Here is a 21,353-nt window from a genome sequence, read left to right as displayed (position 1 = left end):
TTATTTTGAAGGGTTTTCATAAATGTTTTGGGGGTGGGGGGGCGGGGCAGGGAGGGGGGGGTGGAGACACAAACATAAACAACATCTCCACCGTGGCACCGCAGCGTGAAACAGAAGCACGAGGACTCAAAGAGAAGAGGAAACGCACCAGGACACAGCGGCGCTACACGGGTTTGTAGTCCAGTTTGGACTCCAGCTTCTTAGAGTCGGCCACTTTACGCACCGCCTTCATGAAGTCCTCCTGCGTGACGTACTCACGGTCCGAGCGGATGGCAAACAGGCCTGCGGACAGACAGACGGACAGAGGCGTCAACAGGGAGGAGGAGGAGGAGGAGGAGGAGGAGGAGTGGGAGAAGAAGAAGAATTCCTTTCTTAGTCACCTGCTTCTGTGCACACGTTCCTCAGATCAGCGCCGTTGAATCCGTCCGACAGCTTCACGATGGCTTCATAATCTGAAACAGGAGACGCTTCACTGGGTCACCACAGAAACTTTCATACAAAATACGCTCTCATGCTTTCTTTGTCATTCAGGTATTAATGAATTATCCAAAGAGACTTCAGTTCACACCCAGGACCAGGACCAGCACAGGACCAGGACCAGCACAGGACCCAGGACCAGGACCAGCACAGGACCAGCACAGGACCAGGACCAGCACAGGACCCAGGACCAGGGACACCTTTGACATGTGGACCAGAGGAGCCGGGGAGCTAAGGGCGCCCTCCCACTGTCCATCCGTACCGAGCCCCGTGCCCTAGGGTACTTTACCCCCCCTCCCTCCCATCAATGTTGTCCAAACTTCAGTCCTTCACAATAAAAGCCCATCACTGTTGTCCAAACATCCAGGACCAAACTTCAGTCCTTCACAATAAAAGCCCATGCGTAAAGTCTTCTTCCACCAGCTGAGCCGCTCAGGCTGAGCGTCGCCCAAACGTTCTGACTGCTTTCTCTCATCAACGTCACTTTATTTCACTGAGATTCTTAAGAGAGTGTAAATTAATTCTGCTTCCTCTTCGGTGCAGATCAGTGATTACAGACACTTCCTGTTTGTTTTCTCTGTGCTGACTCACCGATCTCTCCGTGTTTGGTGATGGGGCTGGAGTGGATCTTCAGGATGTCCAGACGAGCCTGTTCGTTGGGCAGCTCGATGTCTGCGGATCAGGAGAGGACGTTAGTTACGTGTGCTCACAGAGAGAGCGTGCGCACACACACACGCGCACACACACACACACACACACACACAAACACAGGTGAACAGAGCCGGTCTTACGGATTTTGCGGTCCAGTCTGCCGGGCCTCAGCAGGGCGGGGTCCAGAGTGTCGGGTCTGTTGGTGGCCATGATCATCTTGACTCTGTGCAGCGTGTCGAAGCCGTCCATCTGGTTTAGCAGCTGTGGACGGACGCACACACACACGCACACACACAGCTGTGAATCATCTGTGACGACTTTAGAACAGGAAACATTTTCTACGAGAAGGTTAAAGTGTAATTCAGGTGTAAAATCCTTTTTTTTCCTGTAACCACCAATGCTGCTGAATATAACAGCAAACCTCTGCAGCAGCAGGAGAAGATTTGAGTCTTTTAATAAACTCTGGCTTCACTAACTACGCTGTTGGTGCTTTGATGTGTGTGTATGTGTGTGTGTGTGTGTGTGTGTGTGTGTGTGTGTGTGTGTGTGTGTGTGTGTGTGTGTGTGTGTGTGTGTGTGTGTGTGTGTGTGGGGACTCTTCTCATGCTGCTGCAGAGGTTTGCTGTTATTTTCAGCAGCATTAGTGGTTAAAAAAGACCTTTGAATGCCTTCACCGTGCTGCCACGAGCTAACCCCTGTTAGCCACGTCCGGCTGTTAGCATCTCTCCTGATTTCTACCTTAATAAAAACTGTCTCCATGGTTACTGAGGATTAAAGTGCAGACAAAGACCCTGGAGGAGGAGTTTACACTGAATTTCACTTTAAGTTGAAGTGTCCCACTGCAGATGGACAGTGATGTGGTCTGAGTGTCGACGTTACTGTTGAAACCCGTTCTTCTGTGAGTAACAATGAAACGAGCACGTTGTGACGTACGTAAATGAGATGTATTCGGTTAAATGTGATATAGAAACAGAAGACTACACGCGGTTTGAGTGGGTTATCACTCATTACATCATGTAAACACAACATCACACAGAGAGAGGAGACCGCAGCCACAGATATGATGCTGGTGGCTGCTGTGATGCGTGTTTAGAGAAGTTACCTCCATCAGAGTCCTCTGGATCTCTCTGTCAGCAGACGTTCCCTCAGAGAAACGACGGCCCCCTGCAGAGGAACACACACACACACACACACACACACACGCACACGCACACGCACACGCACACAAGTCAGGGAGGGGACTCTGAACCACTGGATTCAGGGTTCGCACCGGTGCTGGAAACCCTTGACCACTTGAACTTTAGTTTGGTGTTTTGTGATTTTGATCTTTATAAAGATGCTTTTTTTATTATGAGGTGTCAGCGACAAAGGCTCTTTCACAATAAAAGCCCTAAAACAGCGTGCAGACGTGCTTTGATTTCAAACACACTGAGCTGCAGCGCTGCAGCGTGAGGGCAGAGAAACCCCAGCGGACGCTCGCTCACCGATGGCGTCGATCTCGTCCATGAAGATGATGCAGGGCTGGTGGTCTCTGGCGTAGTTGAACATCTCTCGGATCAGCCTGGCGCTCTCTCCGATGTACTTGTCCACGATGGAGCTGGAGACCACCTGCAACACACACACCGTCAGCTGACTGACGGACCGCCCCAGTGGAGCCGCCCCCCGACCTCCTCCACACTCACCTTCAGGAAGTTACAGTCCAGCTGACTCGCCACCGCCCGGGCCAGAAGAGTCTTCCCAGTGCCTGTGACAGAAGGGAGACGCCATCAGCACCAGACCGTTTACCTCCCCACACACACACCATCAGCACCAGACCGTTTACCTCCCCACACACACCATCAGCACCAGACCGCTCCACATTCAGACACACACACCATCAGCACCAGACCGCTCCACATTCACACACACACCATCAGCACCAGACCGCTCCACATACACACAAACACACCATCAGCACCAGACCGCTCCACATTCACACACACACACACCATCAGCACCAGACCGCTCCACATACACACACACACACCATCAGCACCAGACCGCTCCACATTCAGACACACACCATCAGCACCAGACCGCTCCACATACACACACACACACCATCAGCACCAGACCGCTCCACATTCACACACACACACACCATCAGCACCAGACCGCTCCACATTCAGACACACACACCATCAGCACCAGACCGCTCCACATTCACACACACACACACCATCAGCACCAGACCGCTCCACATTCAGACACACACACCATCAGCACCAGACCGTTTACCTCACTACACACACTCCTGTAATGTTCACACCAGCACCTTCAGGCCCCGACACATGATCCGCGTGAAAACACTCCATTAATTTCCTATGGAGGAGGCGTCAGCGCCAACGTAGCCAACGTCTTTTAATCATATTTTAACTGTTTTTTTATCGTCTTTAAATCGGATTTTCTTGTATTTAAACGTCTTAAATCATCTTTTTAACATATTTAATCATCCTGAATTGTCTTTACGTTTCCTAGGCAACCAGAGAACGACATCAAGTCGTTTACAAAGACGGAGGAAAAACTTCCCGTTTGTGTCGGAGTTTCCTGAACTATGTAACGTTCCTTTAAAGTTTCAGGATCAGAAGAAAACGTAAAGATGGAGGTTCATCAGCGTCACAGTGTAGCAGCTAACGGTTGCTACGATGCTAACGCTGGTTTAGCCGTTTACTGCGTCTCTGCGTCCGACTTCACGGTGACACCAGAGCACAACGCTGATCATGTGACGGCCCCTTTAGTCTGATACAGACGGGTGAACGGTCACTGAGGCACTGACCTGGGGGCCCGTAGAGGAGGCAGCCTTTAGGGGGGATGATGCCCACTCTCTGGAAGAGCTCAGGGTTGGTGAGAGGCAGCTCGATCACCTGCGACAGACACAGACACAGGAACTAAGTCTATCACATCAGCTCTTTACGTGTGTTCACTCATTCTGCATCATTTTAACCAGAAACCAAAGCAGCAGCAGCGCAGTTAGTGAAGCCAGAGTTCATTAAAGAGTGTTTCCTCTGTTAAACCACATCCCATTCATCAGAAGGTGCGTAACCGAAGAACAACCCTGTAGAGACATGTGCTGTGGTGGATTTTTGCTGAGTCGTTGCAGCAGCTCTGTCGTACCTCTCTCAGCTCACGGATCTGTTCAGACAAGCCTCCGATCTCAGAGTAGGAGACGCTGCCGGGGTCCTCGTGCGACATGTTGTAGACCAGAGGGTCCACCTCTCTGGGCAGGTACCTAAGAAAGAACAACACACACGCACGCACACACACACACACATCAAGAGAAGAAAGAGTCGCCTTTTATACTCGAACCTTTGCTGATATGAGCAAATATTCTCCTTTTCCCTCAGGTGGGAGGAGCATATTAATCTGTGCTGCGAAAATCTGCTTGGATGTCCCGTGAGGAAGCAGATTGTGGCGTTTGGGGTCCTTTTTTTAATATGTAAAGCTGAACAAGACAATTATCCACCTCAGTGTTCGGCACAGACACGTGTGGAGTCAGTGCGTTCACATTTTGGCGTTTGGGGTATTTCTTTGGAGTAGTTTGAAAACAGAAATCAATCTTTTCCATTCACATCCGGGTCACTTTCATGTGCGCTCCAACATCCAACACAGACCTGATCACTGGCCATGAAACGGCTGCGAGCGAGGCTGTAAAGTAGCGTCTCCAGTCTCCAAACACACTAAAACCTTCCCCCGGGGACTAAAGTGTGGAGGCAAATGTTCGTCCCGGTGCTCGTGCTCCTGCAGTAAATGATGCTGATATAGAGAAACAATGTAGTGGCTATAAAACCATAAATGACGACGGTAGCAAACGTTAGCAAACATTAGCGCTAAAGCGGTGATTTGTTGTGTCGCACTGAAGTGGCTCCCCGACGTCACTGCTGTGGAGATTAGTTCCCCTCAGAAGAAACGCAGCGTCAGCGCTCTGTAACAGTTTGGAGCCCCGACTGTGATTCCAGCGCAGAGATGATGCTGAGAGAGAAACCGGCACCAGTGTTTATATTATTCATATTATTGTTTCTTATTGATGCGTCTTCTGTGTTTATTTTCCACTCTGCTGCTGTAAAAAGGAAGTTTCCCCGTTTGTGGGACTCATAAAGGAACATCTTATCTTACGCATGATTTATTGCACGACCATGGGGACGCACATTTACCCGCCCCGCGGCGTGGAGCCTCCAAAATGAAGTCACCAGTGGAAGGTTTCAGTCGTGTTTGGAGAGTGGAGATGCTGCTTTACAGCGCTGCTGACGCGCTTGTGACGCGCCTGTGACGCTGCTTTCACGCCTGTGATGCTTCTGAACCAAGTGTAAGCGATGATCATCTCCACGTACCTCATTATAGTGAGCGTCGTCATGTCCAGAGCCACTCTGGTGCCCGGCTTCAGCTGGGATTTGTCCAACTGGGAGGGAAAAGTCACAGATTAGACTCAGTCACACTGACGTGGGGGCAACTCTGGTGCTTTTATCCTAAAATCAAACCCCAGAACATTCAGCGACACATCGACGCTTGAAGAGAAAACATTAAACACACATGTGTAAGTGTTCAGCACCCACCTGTCTGCGGCATCCGACCACATATCTGGGGCCGTTGGTCGCTTTGACAATAACTGGAATTAAACAAAAACACATTAGCGTCACACGTTTGAATCCTGTTGGACACGTGCCACAGTCACAGGCTGGTTTGAGTCCGTTTTCATGGATAATGAGCAATAGAGCAGCTGCAGTATTAGTAAAGTGTGAAGTGAAACCAGTGGAGCTCGTTGTGTGTTAATGTGAGCGTGGTCCGTCAGTCGCTGGGGCAGCTTCAGGCCCCGTGGGGATGAAACCCAACAGAGCGTTTCAAAGTTGTAAACATCAACATTGGACATCAGTCTAAAGGTCTGTAGCCCTAAAATCATTGTGCCAGTGCTTCCTGTGCTGCGACACGAGTAAATGTGATCTGTCAACACTTCAGTTACTTACATTTCTCCTCAGTCAGCTGTTTGAGCACCTCTCCAACGATCTGCAGGGACGAGACACGGACGTGTTAGTGTCAGAAAAGACCCAATAAAACCACACTGATCCCTGCCCCTTCCACTGGAGGTGAGCTCTTCTGTGCTGAGGCTTCAGAGCGCGTGCCGCGTAATCAAAAAAGGTTTTTGTTTAGCTCGTATCGAGGCGTGTGTTGGTGACGTACGTTCCCAGGTTTGCTTTGTGGTTCGATATGTGACAAGGTAACGAGACGCATTGTAAATCCCAGCTCGTATAGAGTACGGACGGGCACGATTATTCAAGAACTGGTTGTTGACGTCACTATTCGAGTAACTGTGTATCATGAACAGAGCGAGGCCCTCTGTTCATGATACAGGAAAATCGTGTTCGTACAGCGCTGAGGAGCTACTGCTGCCTTTCTCATCTCCTACATCCAGCTGCGCTCCGGCATGAGCTCCCCTACAGACGTCAACGCTGTGCGAGAGGCCGCAGGTGTCACTCTGTCCGTTTGGTGTCTGGGGAACTCGTCAGTGGGGACGGGCACGATTGTTCGAGTCCTGGTGGTTCACGTCACTCTGTGTGCTGCGTAGGCGTTAACAGAGCGAGGCCCTCTGTTCATGATACGCAGGAAAAACACCCCTCCGTTGTTTGAATCCGTCCTCTCACAGCGCTGAGGAGCTGCTGTCATGCTCCACATCAGCCTCAGTGTTTACGCTCTGTCGTGATGCAGTTTCTCCGCCCTCGTTGCCGTGACGACGGCTCGTACTCAGGCCCGATGAAAGTGACCCGCTCGCCGAAGCCTTCCACAAAACTGAACAGGAGGTTGATCCGTGTCCGTAGAGGCCGACAGCGTCCTCTCTCTATCTCCTCTTCGCTCGCTCTTACATAACTTTAAAAGCTCCAAACTGAAGCGATGCAGAAGCGTGAACAAGGGGGAGCGAGGGAGGGAGGGAGGGAGGGAGGGAGGGAGAGAGAGAGAGAGAGAGAGAGAGAGAGAGAGAGAGAGAGAGAGAGATGCTTCTGTCTGCAGGTGACTCACATCAACAGGAACCGCTCTGGCGTTTAGATCTGGACGTTAAAGAACCAGAGAACTCACTTTGATCATTTCCTTAGTTTGTGATATTCAGAATATGAAGGTTTCATTTCCACGACACGTTTTAGTCAGAAAGAGACAGAATCAGGACGACGCTGTGAGCCGCACGAGTAAAGAAACGAACCTAATCGAGTGCTCGTTCGTCGGGTAACGAGAGGATTTGAGGATAAAGTCGCTGTTTTCTCTGCTCCTCAGCTTCATCTGTGTTCTGGGAAACGGGGCTTTCTAAAGATCTGCTCAGCACAGTTATTTTGGTTTGAAATCCAAAACACTAAAATGTGTTGTTCTAATCCAAACTCTTACCTGGCCGACACTTTGCAGAGCCTTGAGGTCATTTTCTGATTTCTCATACTGTTTGGTTTGCTCTCTCAGCTGCTCCCTCACTGCAAACAACAACAACAACAACAACAACAGCAACAACACAGAGAAGATGAAACAAACGAGGATCCTTTATTAACACTGAAGATCGTTAACGTCTGCGGCTCAAACGCTTCAGTTAAAGTTCAAAACACAAACGGAAATACAACGTGTACAACCAGGCTAACCTACACAGGCTAACCTAACCAGGCTAACCTAACCAGGCTAACCTACACAGGCTAACCTAACCAGGCTAACCTACACAGGCTAACCTAACCAGGCTAACCTACACAGGCTAACCGTTAGCGTACTTCACAGGCTTCAAATATCTTTTTAAAAGGTCAAATTCTTTTAAACTCTTGTGCATTTTCACCAAACACGGCTCTAAACTCATCACACATCAGTATTTATTTTCATAAATCTCTTAAACAACTTCAAACCTGCTCAAAACTGACAAACATTAAATCATTTTCAGGATTTTTACCCTTTAAATGACAGTTTAATTACTTTGTTTGAATTATTTATTAAAAAAATGTGAATTATTGAATGTTTATTTGCTAATCTTTGACAAATCTAAGTCTCTAATCATCTAATTCATCTTTCTGCTTTTTATTATATAGAAAATAATTCAGATTTGTGTTTTATAAATAAATAATTAAATTAAAGTGTCATTCAAAAGGTTAAAATCCTGAAAATGATTCAATGTTTTTTAGTTTTGAGCAGGTTTGAAGTTGTTTAAGAGATTCATAAAAAATAAAATAAAATATATAAAATATTGATGTTGGATGATTTTAGAGCCGTGTTTTGTCAAAAGTCAGTGAATTTAAGGGTTAAATTATGTTTCTATTCTGTTTGTTGTGAAAGAAATGTGGAAACAATTTAAAGCATTTTCCAGCCCCTCACAGTAAATAACATGTTTCTATGAACACATAAAAATGATGATTTCACCTTTATTTTCCATTAAAATCACATTAAAATAGATGTTATTACGCTATAAACACCAAACATGTTGCTTTATAACAGAAGGGTAGAAATACAATTATATCTCTATCCTTTAGCTGTTTGTTGTGAAACAATTTAAAGCATTTTTTATCCCATTGTCAGAGAAACTGTGTGCTGAAAACAACTAAAAGTGTGGTTTTTAACACCAGAAGGAAACAAAACCCAGTTATATTTATATTCTTCAGCTGTTTGTTGTGAAGAATTTCAAACATTTTAAAGAACTGTATCCGAAATTCAGGCACTTTTCAAAGCTTGAAGACACAACATTACATTTAAGGGTGTTAAAGCTTCATAAGCACCTTTATTAACTCTGTTTTCAGACTTTATTAACGTCCTTATTGCTCGGAACAGTTTGTCTCCTGAGCTAAGCTAGCGTTAGCATCGGGTTAGCATCGGTGCCATTCATTTCTATGGGGATGCTAACTGCATGACAAAGCACTAGCTGCCGGCTAACAGACGCTTACATGTCTCCACCGGGACACACCGGGGCTGTTAGTTCATATGTTACCGTGTGACCGACCGCCACCGCGCGGACGGTCACATCTAACGGCCACTCACGCTCTTTTAACCGCCCGTCGATCTCTTTGTGCTCCAGCAGTTTTTTCCTGTAGTCCTGAAGCGCTTTCTCCCTGCTGTCCGCCATCATGCCGCGCTGAATGCTGGGAAACCTGCTGCGTCACTGCGTCACACGGAGGAGGAGGAGGAGGAGGAGGAGAAGGAGGAGGAGGAGGAGGAGGAGAAGGAGAAGGAGGAGGAGGAGGAGGAGGAGGAGGAGGAGGAGGAGGAGGAGGAGGAGGAGGAGGAGAGGAGGAGGAGGAGGAGGAGGAGGAGGAGGAGGAGGAGGAGGAGAAGGAGGAGGAGGAGGAGAAGGAGGAGGAGGAGGAGAAGGAGGAGGAGGAGGAGGAGGAGAGGAGAGGAGGAGAAGGAGGAGGAGGAGGAGGAGGAGAAGGAGGAGGAGGAGGAGGAGGAGGAGAGGAGGAGGAGGAGGAGGAGAAGGAGGAGGAGGAGGAGAAGGAGGAGGAGGAGGAGAAGGAGGAGGAGGAGGAGGAGGAGAGGAGAGGAGGAGAAGGAGGAGGAGGAGGAGGAGGAGGAGAAGGAGAAGGAGGAGGAGGAGGAGGAGGAGGAGAAGGAGGAGGAGGAGGAGGAGGAGGAGGAGGAGAGGAGGAGGAGGAGGAGGAGAAGGAGGAGGAGGAGGAGAAGGAGGAGGAGGAGGAGAAGGAGGAGGAGGAGGAGGAGGAGAGGAGGAGAAGGAGGAGGAGGAGGAGAAGGAGGAGGAGGAGGAGGAGGAGGAGGAGAGGAGGAGGAGGAGAGGAGGAGGAGGAGGAGGAGGAGAAGGAGGAGGAGGAGGAGAAGGAGGAGGAGGAGGAGAAGGAGGAGGAGGAGGAGGAGGAGAGGAGAGGAGGAGAAGGAGGAGGAGAAGGAGAAGGAGGAGGAGGAGGAGGAGGAGGAGAAGGAGGAGGAGGAGGAGGAGAGGAGGAGGAGGAGGAGGAGAAGGAGGAGGAGGAGGAGAAGGAGGAGGAGGAGGAGAAGGAGGAGGAGGAGGAGGAGGAGAGGAGGAGAAGGAGGAGGAGGAGGAGAAGGAGGAGAAGGAGAAGGAGGAAGAGGAGGAGGAGGAGAAGGAGGAGGAGGAGGAGGAGAGGAGGAGAAGGAGAGGGAGGAGGAGGAGGAGAAGGAGAAGGAGGAGAAGGAGAGGGAGGAGGAGGAGGAGGAGGAGGAGAAGGAGAGGAGGAGAAGGAGGAGAGGAGGAGAAGGAGAGGGAGGAGGAGGAGGAGAGGAGGAGAAGGAGAGGGAGGAGGAGGAGGAGAGGAGGAGAAGGAGAGGGAGGAGGAGGAGGAGAAGGAGAGGGAGGAGAAGGAGGAGAGGAGGAGAAGGAGAGGGAGGAGGAGGAGGAGAAGGAGAAGGAGGAGAAGGAGAGGGAGGAGGAGGAGGAGGAGAAGAAGAAGAGGAGGAGGAGAAGGAGGAGAAGAAGAAGGAGGAGGAAGAGAATCAGAATCAGAATCAGAATCAGAATCAGAATCAGAATACTTTATTGATCCCCGGGGGGAAATTCTTTCGTTCCAATGTTCCGTGCACAGTAGAAACAAGCCATAAAGATGAATAAAGTGGAAATAAAATAAAGTAAAGACTCAAATAAAATACAATTAAAATAAATCTAAAGTAGCTAATAAATAGCCAATAAAATACAGTACAAATAAATAATAAACAATCAAGTAAACAATCTGAAGTGGGTGTGAAAATACAATCTGAAGGCGGAGCCACGGGTCCTCGTCCGTCGCTGCGTCTGCAACACAAGACGTCTGTCAGACAACACTGAACTCACGTCACAGTGAATCCACCAAACTGCTCAAACTCAAGCACGTTCAGGCTCCATGTTCACGCTCTTACAGCACCTCACAGCCGTGGTTAATCACATATTTATAAATGAACACTTAGAAAAGTATTATTTCACTTTATCATCATTAATATTAATATTCATTAAAAACATAGAAACTAACCAGCACTAAAATAGCATAAAAATTGGTGTGTCTTATTTGATCACTGTAGTAATACAATTGGATACTGTCTGAGAGTCACTGGGTCACATGATGTGGGAGTTATTGAAAAAATAAGGTAAATTCTGAATATTAATATTCATAAAAAATGGAAAAGGCACTAAATTAGTGGTGTGTCATATTTGATCAGTTTGGTAATACAACTGGATAGTGTCTTAGGGTCACATGATGTGGATGTTATTGATATAAATAAGGTAATTTCTGCATATTAATATTCATAAAAAGCACTAAAATAGCCTAATAAGTGGTGTGTCTTATTTGATCACTGTAGTGATACAATTGGATACTGGTTTGAGTCACATGATGAGGGAGTTATTGTAAAAATAAGGTAATTTCTGCATATTAATACTTATAAAAACATATATGAGTTACTAAAATAGCTTATAAAGTGATGTGTCTTGTGTGTTCACGTTGTTTACACATTGTGAGACTCGTTTGGAGTCTCTGGGGTCACATGATGCGGAAGTTATTGAAATAAACGCAGTCATTTATTATTCATTTATTTATGGGAAGTAATTCGAGGACGGTCCCTAAATCAGCGCCCAATGACTTATCGCGAGACTTTGTGGCCGTTCTCCTGCTGCCAAACTGTCCCAAAGTCGCGTCCTTTAGCGCCGTTAGCGTCCCGTTAGCACGAAGGCGCTAAAAACGACGCTAAACTCACCTTTCGATGAGTCTCCGGACTCTGACGCAGACTCGAACCGCGGACTCCGACATTTTGAGTGTTTTAACGGAAACCCCCGGTGCCCCGGTGAGCAGACTAACGGCGCATATCCCGGTACCGACCGACTCACTGTAACGGACCGATGTAACGACAGCGTTTAAGAGCGGGTTCGGTTTCAAATTCTTCTTCGTCTTGTTTTTGTGGCGGTTGGAAAACAACGTTATGGCGCGTTACCGCCACCAACTGGTCTGGAGTCTGCTTCTTCTTCTTCGTTTATTATTACGGCGGTTAGCAAAGTTTGAATTACCGCCACCAACTGGTCTGGAGTCTGCTTCTTCTTCTTCGTTTATTATTACGGCGGTTAGCAAAGTTTGAATTACCGCCACCAACTGGTCTGGAGTCGGCTTCTTCTTCTTCTTCGTTTATTATTACGGCGGTTAGTAAAGTTTGAATTACCGCCACCAACTGGTCTGGAGTCTGCTTCTTCTTCTACGTTTATTATTACGGCGGTTAGTAAAGTTTTGAATTACCGCCACCAACTGGTCTGGAGTCGGCTTCTTCTTCTACGTTTATTATTACGGCGGTTAGCAAGTTTGAATTACGCCACCAACTGGTCTGGAGTCTGCTTCTTCTTCTTCTTCGTTTATTATTACGGCGGTTAGTAAAGTTTGAATTACCGCCACCAACTGGTCTGGAGTCCTGCTTCTTCTTCTTCTACGTTTATTATTACGGCGGTTAGCAAAGTTTGAATTACCGCCACCAACTGTGGGGTTTGGGCTCAAGAACCAAAAGGAGAAAGATTATTTACATAAAATTAGTCTTAAATATTGTTTCTACGAGATCATCAGTGCGTTCTTCACTGTTTCTGACCTCGTGTCGACGCGATGCAGAGTTTTAAAGGTTCATTCTGCTGTAAATCTCCTCCAGGGTCTTTGTCTGCACTTTAATCCTCAGTAACCATGGAGACAGTTTTTTATTAAGGTAGAAATCAGGAGAGATGCTAACAGCCGGACGTGGCTAACAGTGGTTAGCTCGGGGCAGCACGGTGAAGGCATTCAAAGGTCTTTTTTAACCACTAATGCTGCTGAAAATACAGCAAACCTCTGCAGCAGCAGGAGAAGAGTCCCCTACACGTGTGTGTGTGTGTGTGTGTGAGAGAATTCATGGAGTGAAAGAACGACACAGTTTCATCATCACTCTGATTCTTATTTATTAAAAAAAGAATCATCCAAAGGTTCAAGTCCCCGGACTGTTCCTGAATGAGCTGAGATCATTTTCTCCACTTTAATGTTCAGAGAAACAAAGTTTAATCAGTGACTCAGTTCATGTCGAGCTCCGTGTGTGTGTGTGTGTGTGTGTGTGTGTGTGTGTGTGTGTCTGCTGCTCTGAGCTCATGCAGATGCTTAAAGAGCAGAAGTTTTAGTAGGTGACACAACAAACAGCTGATTAACGTCTGCAGTAGTTTGAAGAATATGGCCGTTATCACACACACACACACACACACACACACACACACACACACACACACACACACACACACACACACACACACACACACACACACACACACACACACACACACACACACACACACACACACACACACACACACACACACACACACACACACACAAACCACCTGGGAGGCATTTCTCAGAAAGACGGTGGGGTTCTCAGCCATGATCCCTTCCACAGCTCTGTGAGGGCGCCCTCCCACCGTGCCCCCAGCACGTGTCACGGCTAAAGTCTGGTTCCTTTGACCAGTGTGAGTGCAACCGTACCACGTCTAGGAGCGGCACGCTTGCCGTCCACGGCCCGTTTGGGAGAGGTGGGCTTTAGTAAAGCACGTTTGCACGTGTACGAGCACGAGCAGTGCGCCACGTGTACGAGCACGAGGCCTACGGCGGTTCTGAGGGTCATTTCCTGTGCGCCTGTTGGGACGTAGAAAAAAGAAGGAGGGACCATGCGCGGACATTTCAAACAATGGCGGTGAAAGGTTCACGTTGGTGTGATGCGGAGGTGGAGTGTTTACTGCAGATTTGGTCGATGAAAGATTCAAAAACAGTCGACAAGACGCACAAAAACTCCGAGGTCTACGGAAAGATCTGGAAACAAAGCCACGCATCGCCATGACGTCATCAATGCGTGTGACGTGTTACGGCGTGATGACGTATAGGCAGCAAGAAGCATTCTCCGAGGCCCAGGTAGTGTGAGTACAAACGGGCCTGGAGGGGGGACAAGGACCCTAAAGCACGGGGCACGGGACGCACGCACAGTGGGAGGGCGCTCTAACCTGTGACAGAGGCACAGTGGGAGGGTCTCTAACTTGTGACGGAGACACAGTGGGAGGGCGCTCTAACCTGTGACGGAGGCACAGTAGGAGGGCGTCCTGTGAGGCCATTCAAAACAAACGGGGAGAGGTCGGGCGCCGTCTCCAACTTTTTAAAGTGGCTGCAGAATAAAAACATGTTCCAGGGAAACAAACGCCTCATAAAAACACTAATAAGCTCATTAAATAATATTCCTCATGAACCCAGACTGTTTTTCATCTGTAACGGAATCGAACACTTGAAATGTTGGACTTGTCCTTTAACAGTGAGAGAAGACGACTCTTCTCTGAGCGGCTTTAGGAGACGCTGTGACGACACCCTGAGTCAAAGAGCTTCTGTCTCTGAGGAGGGAACTTTGACCACAGAGGGACTCAGTACAGTTTTACCCAGAGTGCAGTTCTGCGTCACACTCTGGAAACACCGTCCTCACAGTGGAGTCTGACCTCAGGGAACGGACTTGACCCAGTCTAGAAGGGACCACGCAGATGTTATAGATCATAATAGAGGTCCCAGCAGCAGACAGAGAACTCTTCATTTGATCTGAGGAAAAGTAAAAGCAGGCGCTGGTGCTCGGCCTCTTCTCTGCATCGCACACACACTCTGTTAGCTTAGACTGGAAAATGTCCTTTTGATTTATTCTGTCACTTTGGGTACGGGTGTCCAGAGGTGGATTAATGCACAGGCTGCAGCCTAGTGGCCCCTTCACACCTGAGACCACCACGTGTGCAGGGGCCCCGGGGCTGGCCAGACTATTTTAACAAAAACGAGCCTCCTGTTGGAGCCTTATAAACATTAATAATGAAGTCAGTGATTGGATAAATATGGGACACATTTACCCAATCAGCTGCCGTCGTGTGGCCGTGATACGTCACTCACTGTTACCATGGTTACCACACAGTACAGCAGGAACATGTCAGAAAGGAAATATGACAAGAGGAGCAAGAACAACGGGACCAAGATCTGATAAATAAAGGATTCTTCACGGTCACAGACTCTTCTTCTGATAAAGTGTGATTAATAATAATGAGGGGGGCCCAAACGAACAGGAGCCCAGGGGCCCCTGAGCACATGAATCCGCCCCTGCTCGGTCCTCTCCTCATGCTCAGATTAAACCTTTGACCTCGTTCTCCACCAAACTTCCTGAGAAACTTCCTCAACCCTTATTTTAACAGCTCCTCTTTTCTTTCTTCATGCAGACACAGCGGAGTTCAGTGGCGCATGCGTCCCGCCCCTGCAGCTACCGCGGCCTCGGAGCGTCCCTGCCGGCCCCGGGGAGGCCCGCGGGCTTCAGGGAGGAGGGGATGGGCAGCTCCTGCAGGCTGTCCGGGAAGGTCGAGGGGCTCAGCTGCCTCAGGACCGTCTGCATGGCGGTGAGGACCAGGGACCCCGGGCTTCTCTCTGACAGGTACCCGAACGTGTCCTCCCCCAGCAGCTCGCTCCAGAGCCCCGGCTCTCCGCGCAGAGCCGCCTTCAGTTTAATTAAAGTGAGCCCTCGGCGGCGTGAACATGAGCAGGGTGTCCAGGCACTGGCGCCTCCTCCCCGCGCCGCTCACCTCCGCGGAGTCCCGGAGTTTCTCCAGGATCACGTCCAGCGGAGTGAGGCCGTTGTGGTCCAGCGCCCGCGGGGACGCTCCGCTCCCCAGCAGCAGGAGCACCGCCTCGGGCCGCAGCAGCTCGCAGGCCAGGTGCAGGGGCCAGGTGTCGGGGGGCGGGCGGGGGGCCCGGCGGGTCTCCTGTAAGATGAGCCCGAGGATGTCGCGCCTGTCGTAGCGGACAGCCATGCTCAGGTGCGGGGGCGCGGAGGACGGGCAGCAGCAGAAGCGCTCCCCGGGCTTCGCTAACGCTTCGTCGGTGTAGCGGCTGAGCAGGTACCGGGCGTACGCCTGGTGGTCGTGGATGACGGCGTAGAGCAGCGCCTCAGACGGGCTGTAAGTCCTGTGTCCGGCCGCGTCCCCGTCCTCCAGGTAAAAGGTCTCCATGGTGCGCATGTCCTCCAGCATCCACACCGGCTTCAGGTCCCGCACGGCCCGGTAGAAGAGCAGCGAGAGGGACCGGCGCGTCTCGCTGCTCTGAGCCGCAGAGCTCACGGTGACAGCGGCCATGGCGACGAGCAGCTCCCCGGGCAGAGTGAGTGTCCTCGGCGGGTCAGGCCGCGGCCTTCACCGCTCCGGAGACATTTGAGTGCAGGACACTTGAGTCTGGGTCCAGACCAGGATCCGGTCCCGACCAGGATCCAGCAGGGTCATATCCAAAGTGACTCACGCTCGTTCCTGATTCCGCTCTGCAGTACGGGGCTAGTGCGCATGCGTGACCGGTTGTAAATAAAGTTTAGATTCCTGCACAGACGGGAGCGCGCCCTCTGCCGCACTCCCGTGGGAGCGCGCCCTGTGCCGCGCTCCCGTCACACTGACACAAAAACACTTTAAACACTTTGATGAATCTTTGCTGCTGGTTTGTTTTGTTTTATCTTCACACTTTGCATCAGTCTGCTCATTAATGATGTTATTATTATTATTATTATTATTATTATAGTTGTGCCCCCCCCCCCCCCCCCCCTCAGGTCACAGCAGGGGTCGGCAGGAATAAAGGACCTGAGCCTCCTGAAGAAACCGCCTCCGTCTCTCTTCCCGTGGTTGGAGACCAACTCCACCTCCACCTCCACCTCCGGGCCCCTGATGTCGGTCGGTGTTGGTGTTGGTGTTGGTGTTGGTGTTGGTGTCGGTGTCCTCCTGAAGTGGAGATGTTGAGGAGGAGCGGCTGTGGCTCAGTTGGTAGAGCAAATGTCTGAAGGGTCGGCGGTTCGAGGAGGTGGTCTGAGGGGCCGTAGGAGCTGATTAGCAGCCCCAGAGCAGCTGTGCCCACTGGGGTAGATTATAACCACTGTGACAGTGTGTGTGTGTGTGTGTGTGTGTGTGTGTGTGTGTGTGTGTGTGTGTGTGTGTGTGTGTGTGTGTGTGTGTGTGTGATCTGTCCTACAGTCAAATCGTCCACTACACCTCAGATTATTCTGTTTATATGTTTTTTAATCCGCTTGAACTCAGAACAGACACATACAAACACCACTGGGTGGAGCTGTGACACAGCAGCAGGGTCGCTGGTTCGAGTCCCGTCTGGGGCCCTTCTGTGTGGAGTTTGCATGTTTGCAGGGAGGGTGGAGGTCCTGGAAACACCACTGGGTGGAGCTGTGACACAGGAGAGTGGAGCATGTGGTGGAGGAGGTTTGATCCCTCTGAGCTCACAAACGCTTCGTTGAGCTTTCACACACAACTACTCAGAAGCCCTGAACCTCCACCATCATCCTCCACCTCCACCTCCACCATCATCCTCCACCTCCATCATCCACCTCCATCATCCTCCACCTCCATCATCATCCTCCACCATCATCATCCACATCCACCTCCATCATCCTCCACCTCCATCATCATCCACCTCCATCATCATCCACCTCCATCATCCTCCACCATCATCCTCCACCATCATCCTCCACATCCACCTCCATCATCATCCACCTCCATCATCCTCCACCATCATCCTCCACCATCATCCTCCACCTCCATCATCCACCTCCACCTCCACCATCATCCTCCACCTCCATCCTCCACCTCCATCATCATCCACCTCCATCATCATCCACCATCATCATCCACCTCCATCATCCTCCACCTCCACCTCCATCATCCTCGACCTCCACCTCCATCATCCACCTCCACCATCATCATCCACATCCACCTCCATCATCCACCTCCATCATCATCATCCACCTCCACCTCCATCATCATCCACCTCCACCTCCATCATCATCATCCACATCCACCTCCATCATCCACCTCCACCTCCATCATCATCCACCTCCACCTCCATCATCATCATCCACATCCACCTCCATCATCATCATCCACCTCCACCTCCATCATCATCCACCTCCACCTCCACCATCATCATCCACATCCACCTCCATCATCCACCTCCACCATCATCATCCACATCCACCTCCACCATCATCCACCTCCATCCTCCACCTCCATCCTCCACCTCCATCATCCTCCACCTTCATCCTCCACCTCCATCCTCCACCTCCATCCTCCACCTCCATCATCCACCTCCATCATCATCCACCATCATCATCCACCATCATCCTCCACCATCATCCTCCACCATCATCCTCCATCCTCCACACACAACTACTCAGAAACCCTGAGGACTTAGTGTTGTTTGAATCCACGTGAACATTCATCCACCACCTCCACCATCATCCACCTCCACCATCATCCACCTCCACCATCATCATCCACATCCACCTCCATCATCATCATCCACATCCACCTCCACCATCATCCACCTCCACCATCATTCACCTCCATCATCATCATCCACATCCACCTCCACCATCATCCACCTCCACCATCATCATCCACATCCACCTCCACCATCATCCACCTCCACCATCATCCACCTCCACCATCATCATCCACATCCACCTCCATCATCATCCACCTCCACCATCATCATCCACATCCACCTCCATCATCATCCACCTCCACCATTAACCTCCATCATCCACCTCCACCTCCATCATCATCCACCTCCATCATCCACCTCCACCATCATCCTCCACCATCATCCTCCACCTCCATCCTCCACACACAACTACTCAGAAGCCCTGAGGACTTGGTGTTGTTTGAATCCACGTGAACATTCATCCACCACCTCCACCATCATCCACCTCCACCTCCATCATCATCATCCACCTCCATCATCATCCACCTCCATCATCATCATCCACCTCCATCATCATCATCCACCTCCATCATCCACCTCCATCATCATCCACCTCCATCATCCACCTCCATCATCATCCACCTCCATCATCATCCACCTCCATCATCATCATCCACCTTCATCATCCACCTCCACCTCCATCATCCACCTCCATCATCCACCTCCATCATCATCCACCTCCATCATCCACCTCCATCATCCACCTCCATCATCCACCTCCACCTCCATCATCCACCTCCATCATCATCCACCTCCATCATCATCCACCTCCACCTCCATCATCATCCGCCTCCACCTCCATCATCATCCGCCTCCATCATCATCCACCTCCATCATCCACCTCCACCTCCATCATCATCCACCTCCACCATCATCATCCACCTCCACCTCCATCATCATCCACCTCCATCATCCACCTCCACCTCCATCATCATCCACCTCCATCATCCACCTCCACCTCCATCATCATCCACCTCCATCATCCACCTCCACCTCCACCTCCATCATCCACCTCCATCATCCACCTCCACCTCCATCATCATCCTCCATCATCATCATCCACCTCCATCATCCACCTCCACCTCCATCATCCACCTCCATCATCATCATCCACCTCCATCATCATCCACCTCCACCTCCATCATCATCCACCTCCATCATCCACCTCCACCTCCACCTCCATCATCCACCTCCATCATCCACCTCCACCTCCATCATCATCATCCACCTCCATCATCATCCACCTCCACCTCCATCATCATCCACCTCCATCATCCACCTCTACCTCCACCTCCATCATCCACATCCACCTCCATCATCCACCTCCATCATCCACCTCCATCATCCACCTCCATCATCCATCATCATCCACCTCCATCATCATCCACCTCCATCATCATCATCCACCTCCATCATCCACCTCCATCATCATCATCCACCTCCATCATCATCCACCTCCACCTCCATCATCATCCACCTCCATCATCCACCTCCATCATCCACCTCCATCATCATCCACCTCCATCATCATCATCCACCTCCATCATCCACCTCCATCATCATCATCCACCTCCATCATCTCCACCTTTCTTGTCAGACTCTGTTTTAGACTCTCATCTTTTTCTAACATTGTTTTCAGGGTGATTTTGGAAGTTTTTGCGTAAAGCTGCCAAACATAATCTGCGAACTGAGCCTTTAACGTGGGAGAATAGCAGGATTTACATTATCATATCATTACAGCGGGACCGTCCACTCACCTGCACACTGCCACGACTCAGAGCGGCGTTTAAATCAGCACAGACGTCTGTCGTCCACGCTCTTCACCTGCAGAGCGACACACTGAGCTGCAAACATGATGAGTCAGCACACGCAGAGGTCGTTTCTCTGTTACGCTTTAATGACAGTAACAAGTTACCTTTAAAAATGACGTCACCCAACACTGGTTATAAGTGATGTAAAAAACAAAAACAACTTAAAAAAAGGTTTAAATTTATAACATGAGCTTTAGAAAACACGAATCTCCTCCTGGACCTCACAAACGTACACAAACTACACACCTCTGGGATCAACCGTCGCACCACTGTCACTTCAATAGTTTGGCATTTTTGAAACAATAGATGAGTCGTCACAAACAATACAGCGTGGTTCAGGAGGTGCTGGGATTATAATCTACAGACAGACTCACGGAGCGACCCCTCAGATATAAACTCTGCTTACAAAGTCAATATATCCACACACAGCTTCGTCTTCATGACTCAGCACATCTACATATTTATACGTCACTGTTCCCTCGGAGAAGGTGAACTGCATCATGGGAAACTGAGAGGAGGAGAGGAAGTGTCACCGCGGGTCACGCCTCGCTCTGGGGTCACAGCCGACACCAGAACTGGGTCATCTGTGTTTTTGACCAGCAAATTAAAAAATATAAAACTTTCATTTCATTAAATACTTTGATAATAGAAGTCCACGGGCAGGATCACAGGTTAGAGCGCCCTCCCACTGTGCGTGCGTCCCGTGCCCCGTGCTTTAGGGTCCTTGTCCCCCCCTCCAGGCCCGTTTGTACTCACACTACCTGGGCCTCGGAGAATGCTTCTTAGTGCCTATACGTCATCACGCCGTAACACGTCACACGCATTGATGACGTCATGGTGATGCGTTGCTTTGTTTCCAGATCTTTCCGTAGACCTCGGAGTTTTTGTGCGTCTTGTCGACTGTTTTTGAATCTTTTCATCGACCAAATCTGCAGTAAACACTCCACCTCCGCATCACACCAACGTGAACCTTTCACCGCCATTGTTTGAAATGTCCGCGCATGGTCCCTCCTTCTTTTTTCTACGTCCCAACAGGCGCACAGGAAATGACCTCAGAACCACCGTAGGCCTCGTGCTCGTACACGTGCGCACGCTCGTGCTCGTACACGTGCAAACGTGCTTTACTAAAGCC

General features: G+C 49.9%; 2 protein-coding genes across 2 annotated transcripts; both read right to left on the bottom strand.

Annotated features, from left to right (window-relative positions):
- Positions 1-61: 61 nt before the first annotated feature.
- On the bottom strand, positions 62-9,231 carry psmc6 (proteasome 26S subunit, ATPase 6). The gene is made up of 14 exons (XM_083934501.1): positions 9,145-9,231; positions 7,531-7,610; positions 6,126-6,165; positions 5,718-5,770; positions 5,496-5,563; positions 4,282-4,396; positions 3,944-4,031; positions 2,811-2,872; positions 2,613-2,736; positions 2,231-2,292; positions 1,269-1,389; positions 1,069-1,149; positions 381-452; positions 62-282 (listed from the first exon to the last, which is right to left on the bottom strand). Exons 1-14 carry the CDS (start codon positions 9,227-9,229, stop codon positions 164-166), a joined length of 1,170 nt encoding a protein of 389 aa, XP_083790627.1. The 5' UTR covers positions 9,230-9,231; the 3' UTR covers positions 62-163.
- A 4,673-nt stretch (positions 9,232-13,904) lies between these two features.
- On the bottom strand, positions 13,905-16,401 carry LOC310961783 (ankyrin repeat domain-containing protein 9-like). The gene is given in 3 exon segments (XM_083934012.1): positions 13,905-14,095; positions 14,129-15,613; positions 15,615-16,401. Coding segments are annotated over 2 exon segments (864 nt in total). The 5' UTR covers positions 16,235-16,401; the 3' UTR covers positions 13,905-14,095; positions 14,129-15,369.
- Between the last annotated feature and the right edge of the window lie 4,952 nt (positions 16,402-21,353).

The sequence above is a fragment of the Echiichthys vipera genome, assembly GCF_963691815.1.
Source record: "Echiichthys vipera genome assembly, chromosome: 19".
NCBI lineage: Eukaryota > Metazoa > Chordata > Actinopteri > Perciformes > Trachinidae > Echiichthys > Echiichthys vipera.
This window is presented reverse-complemented; position numbering and strand designations above follow the sequence as displayed.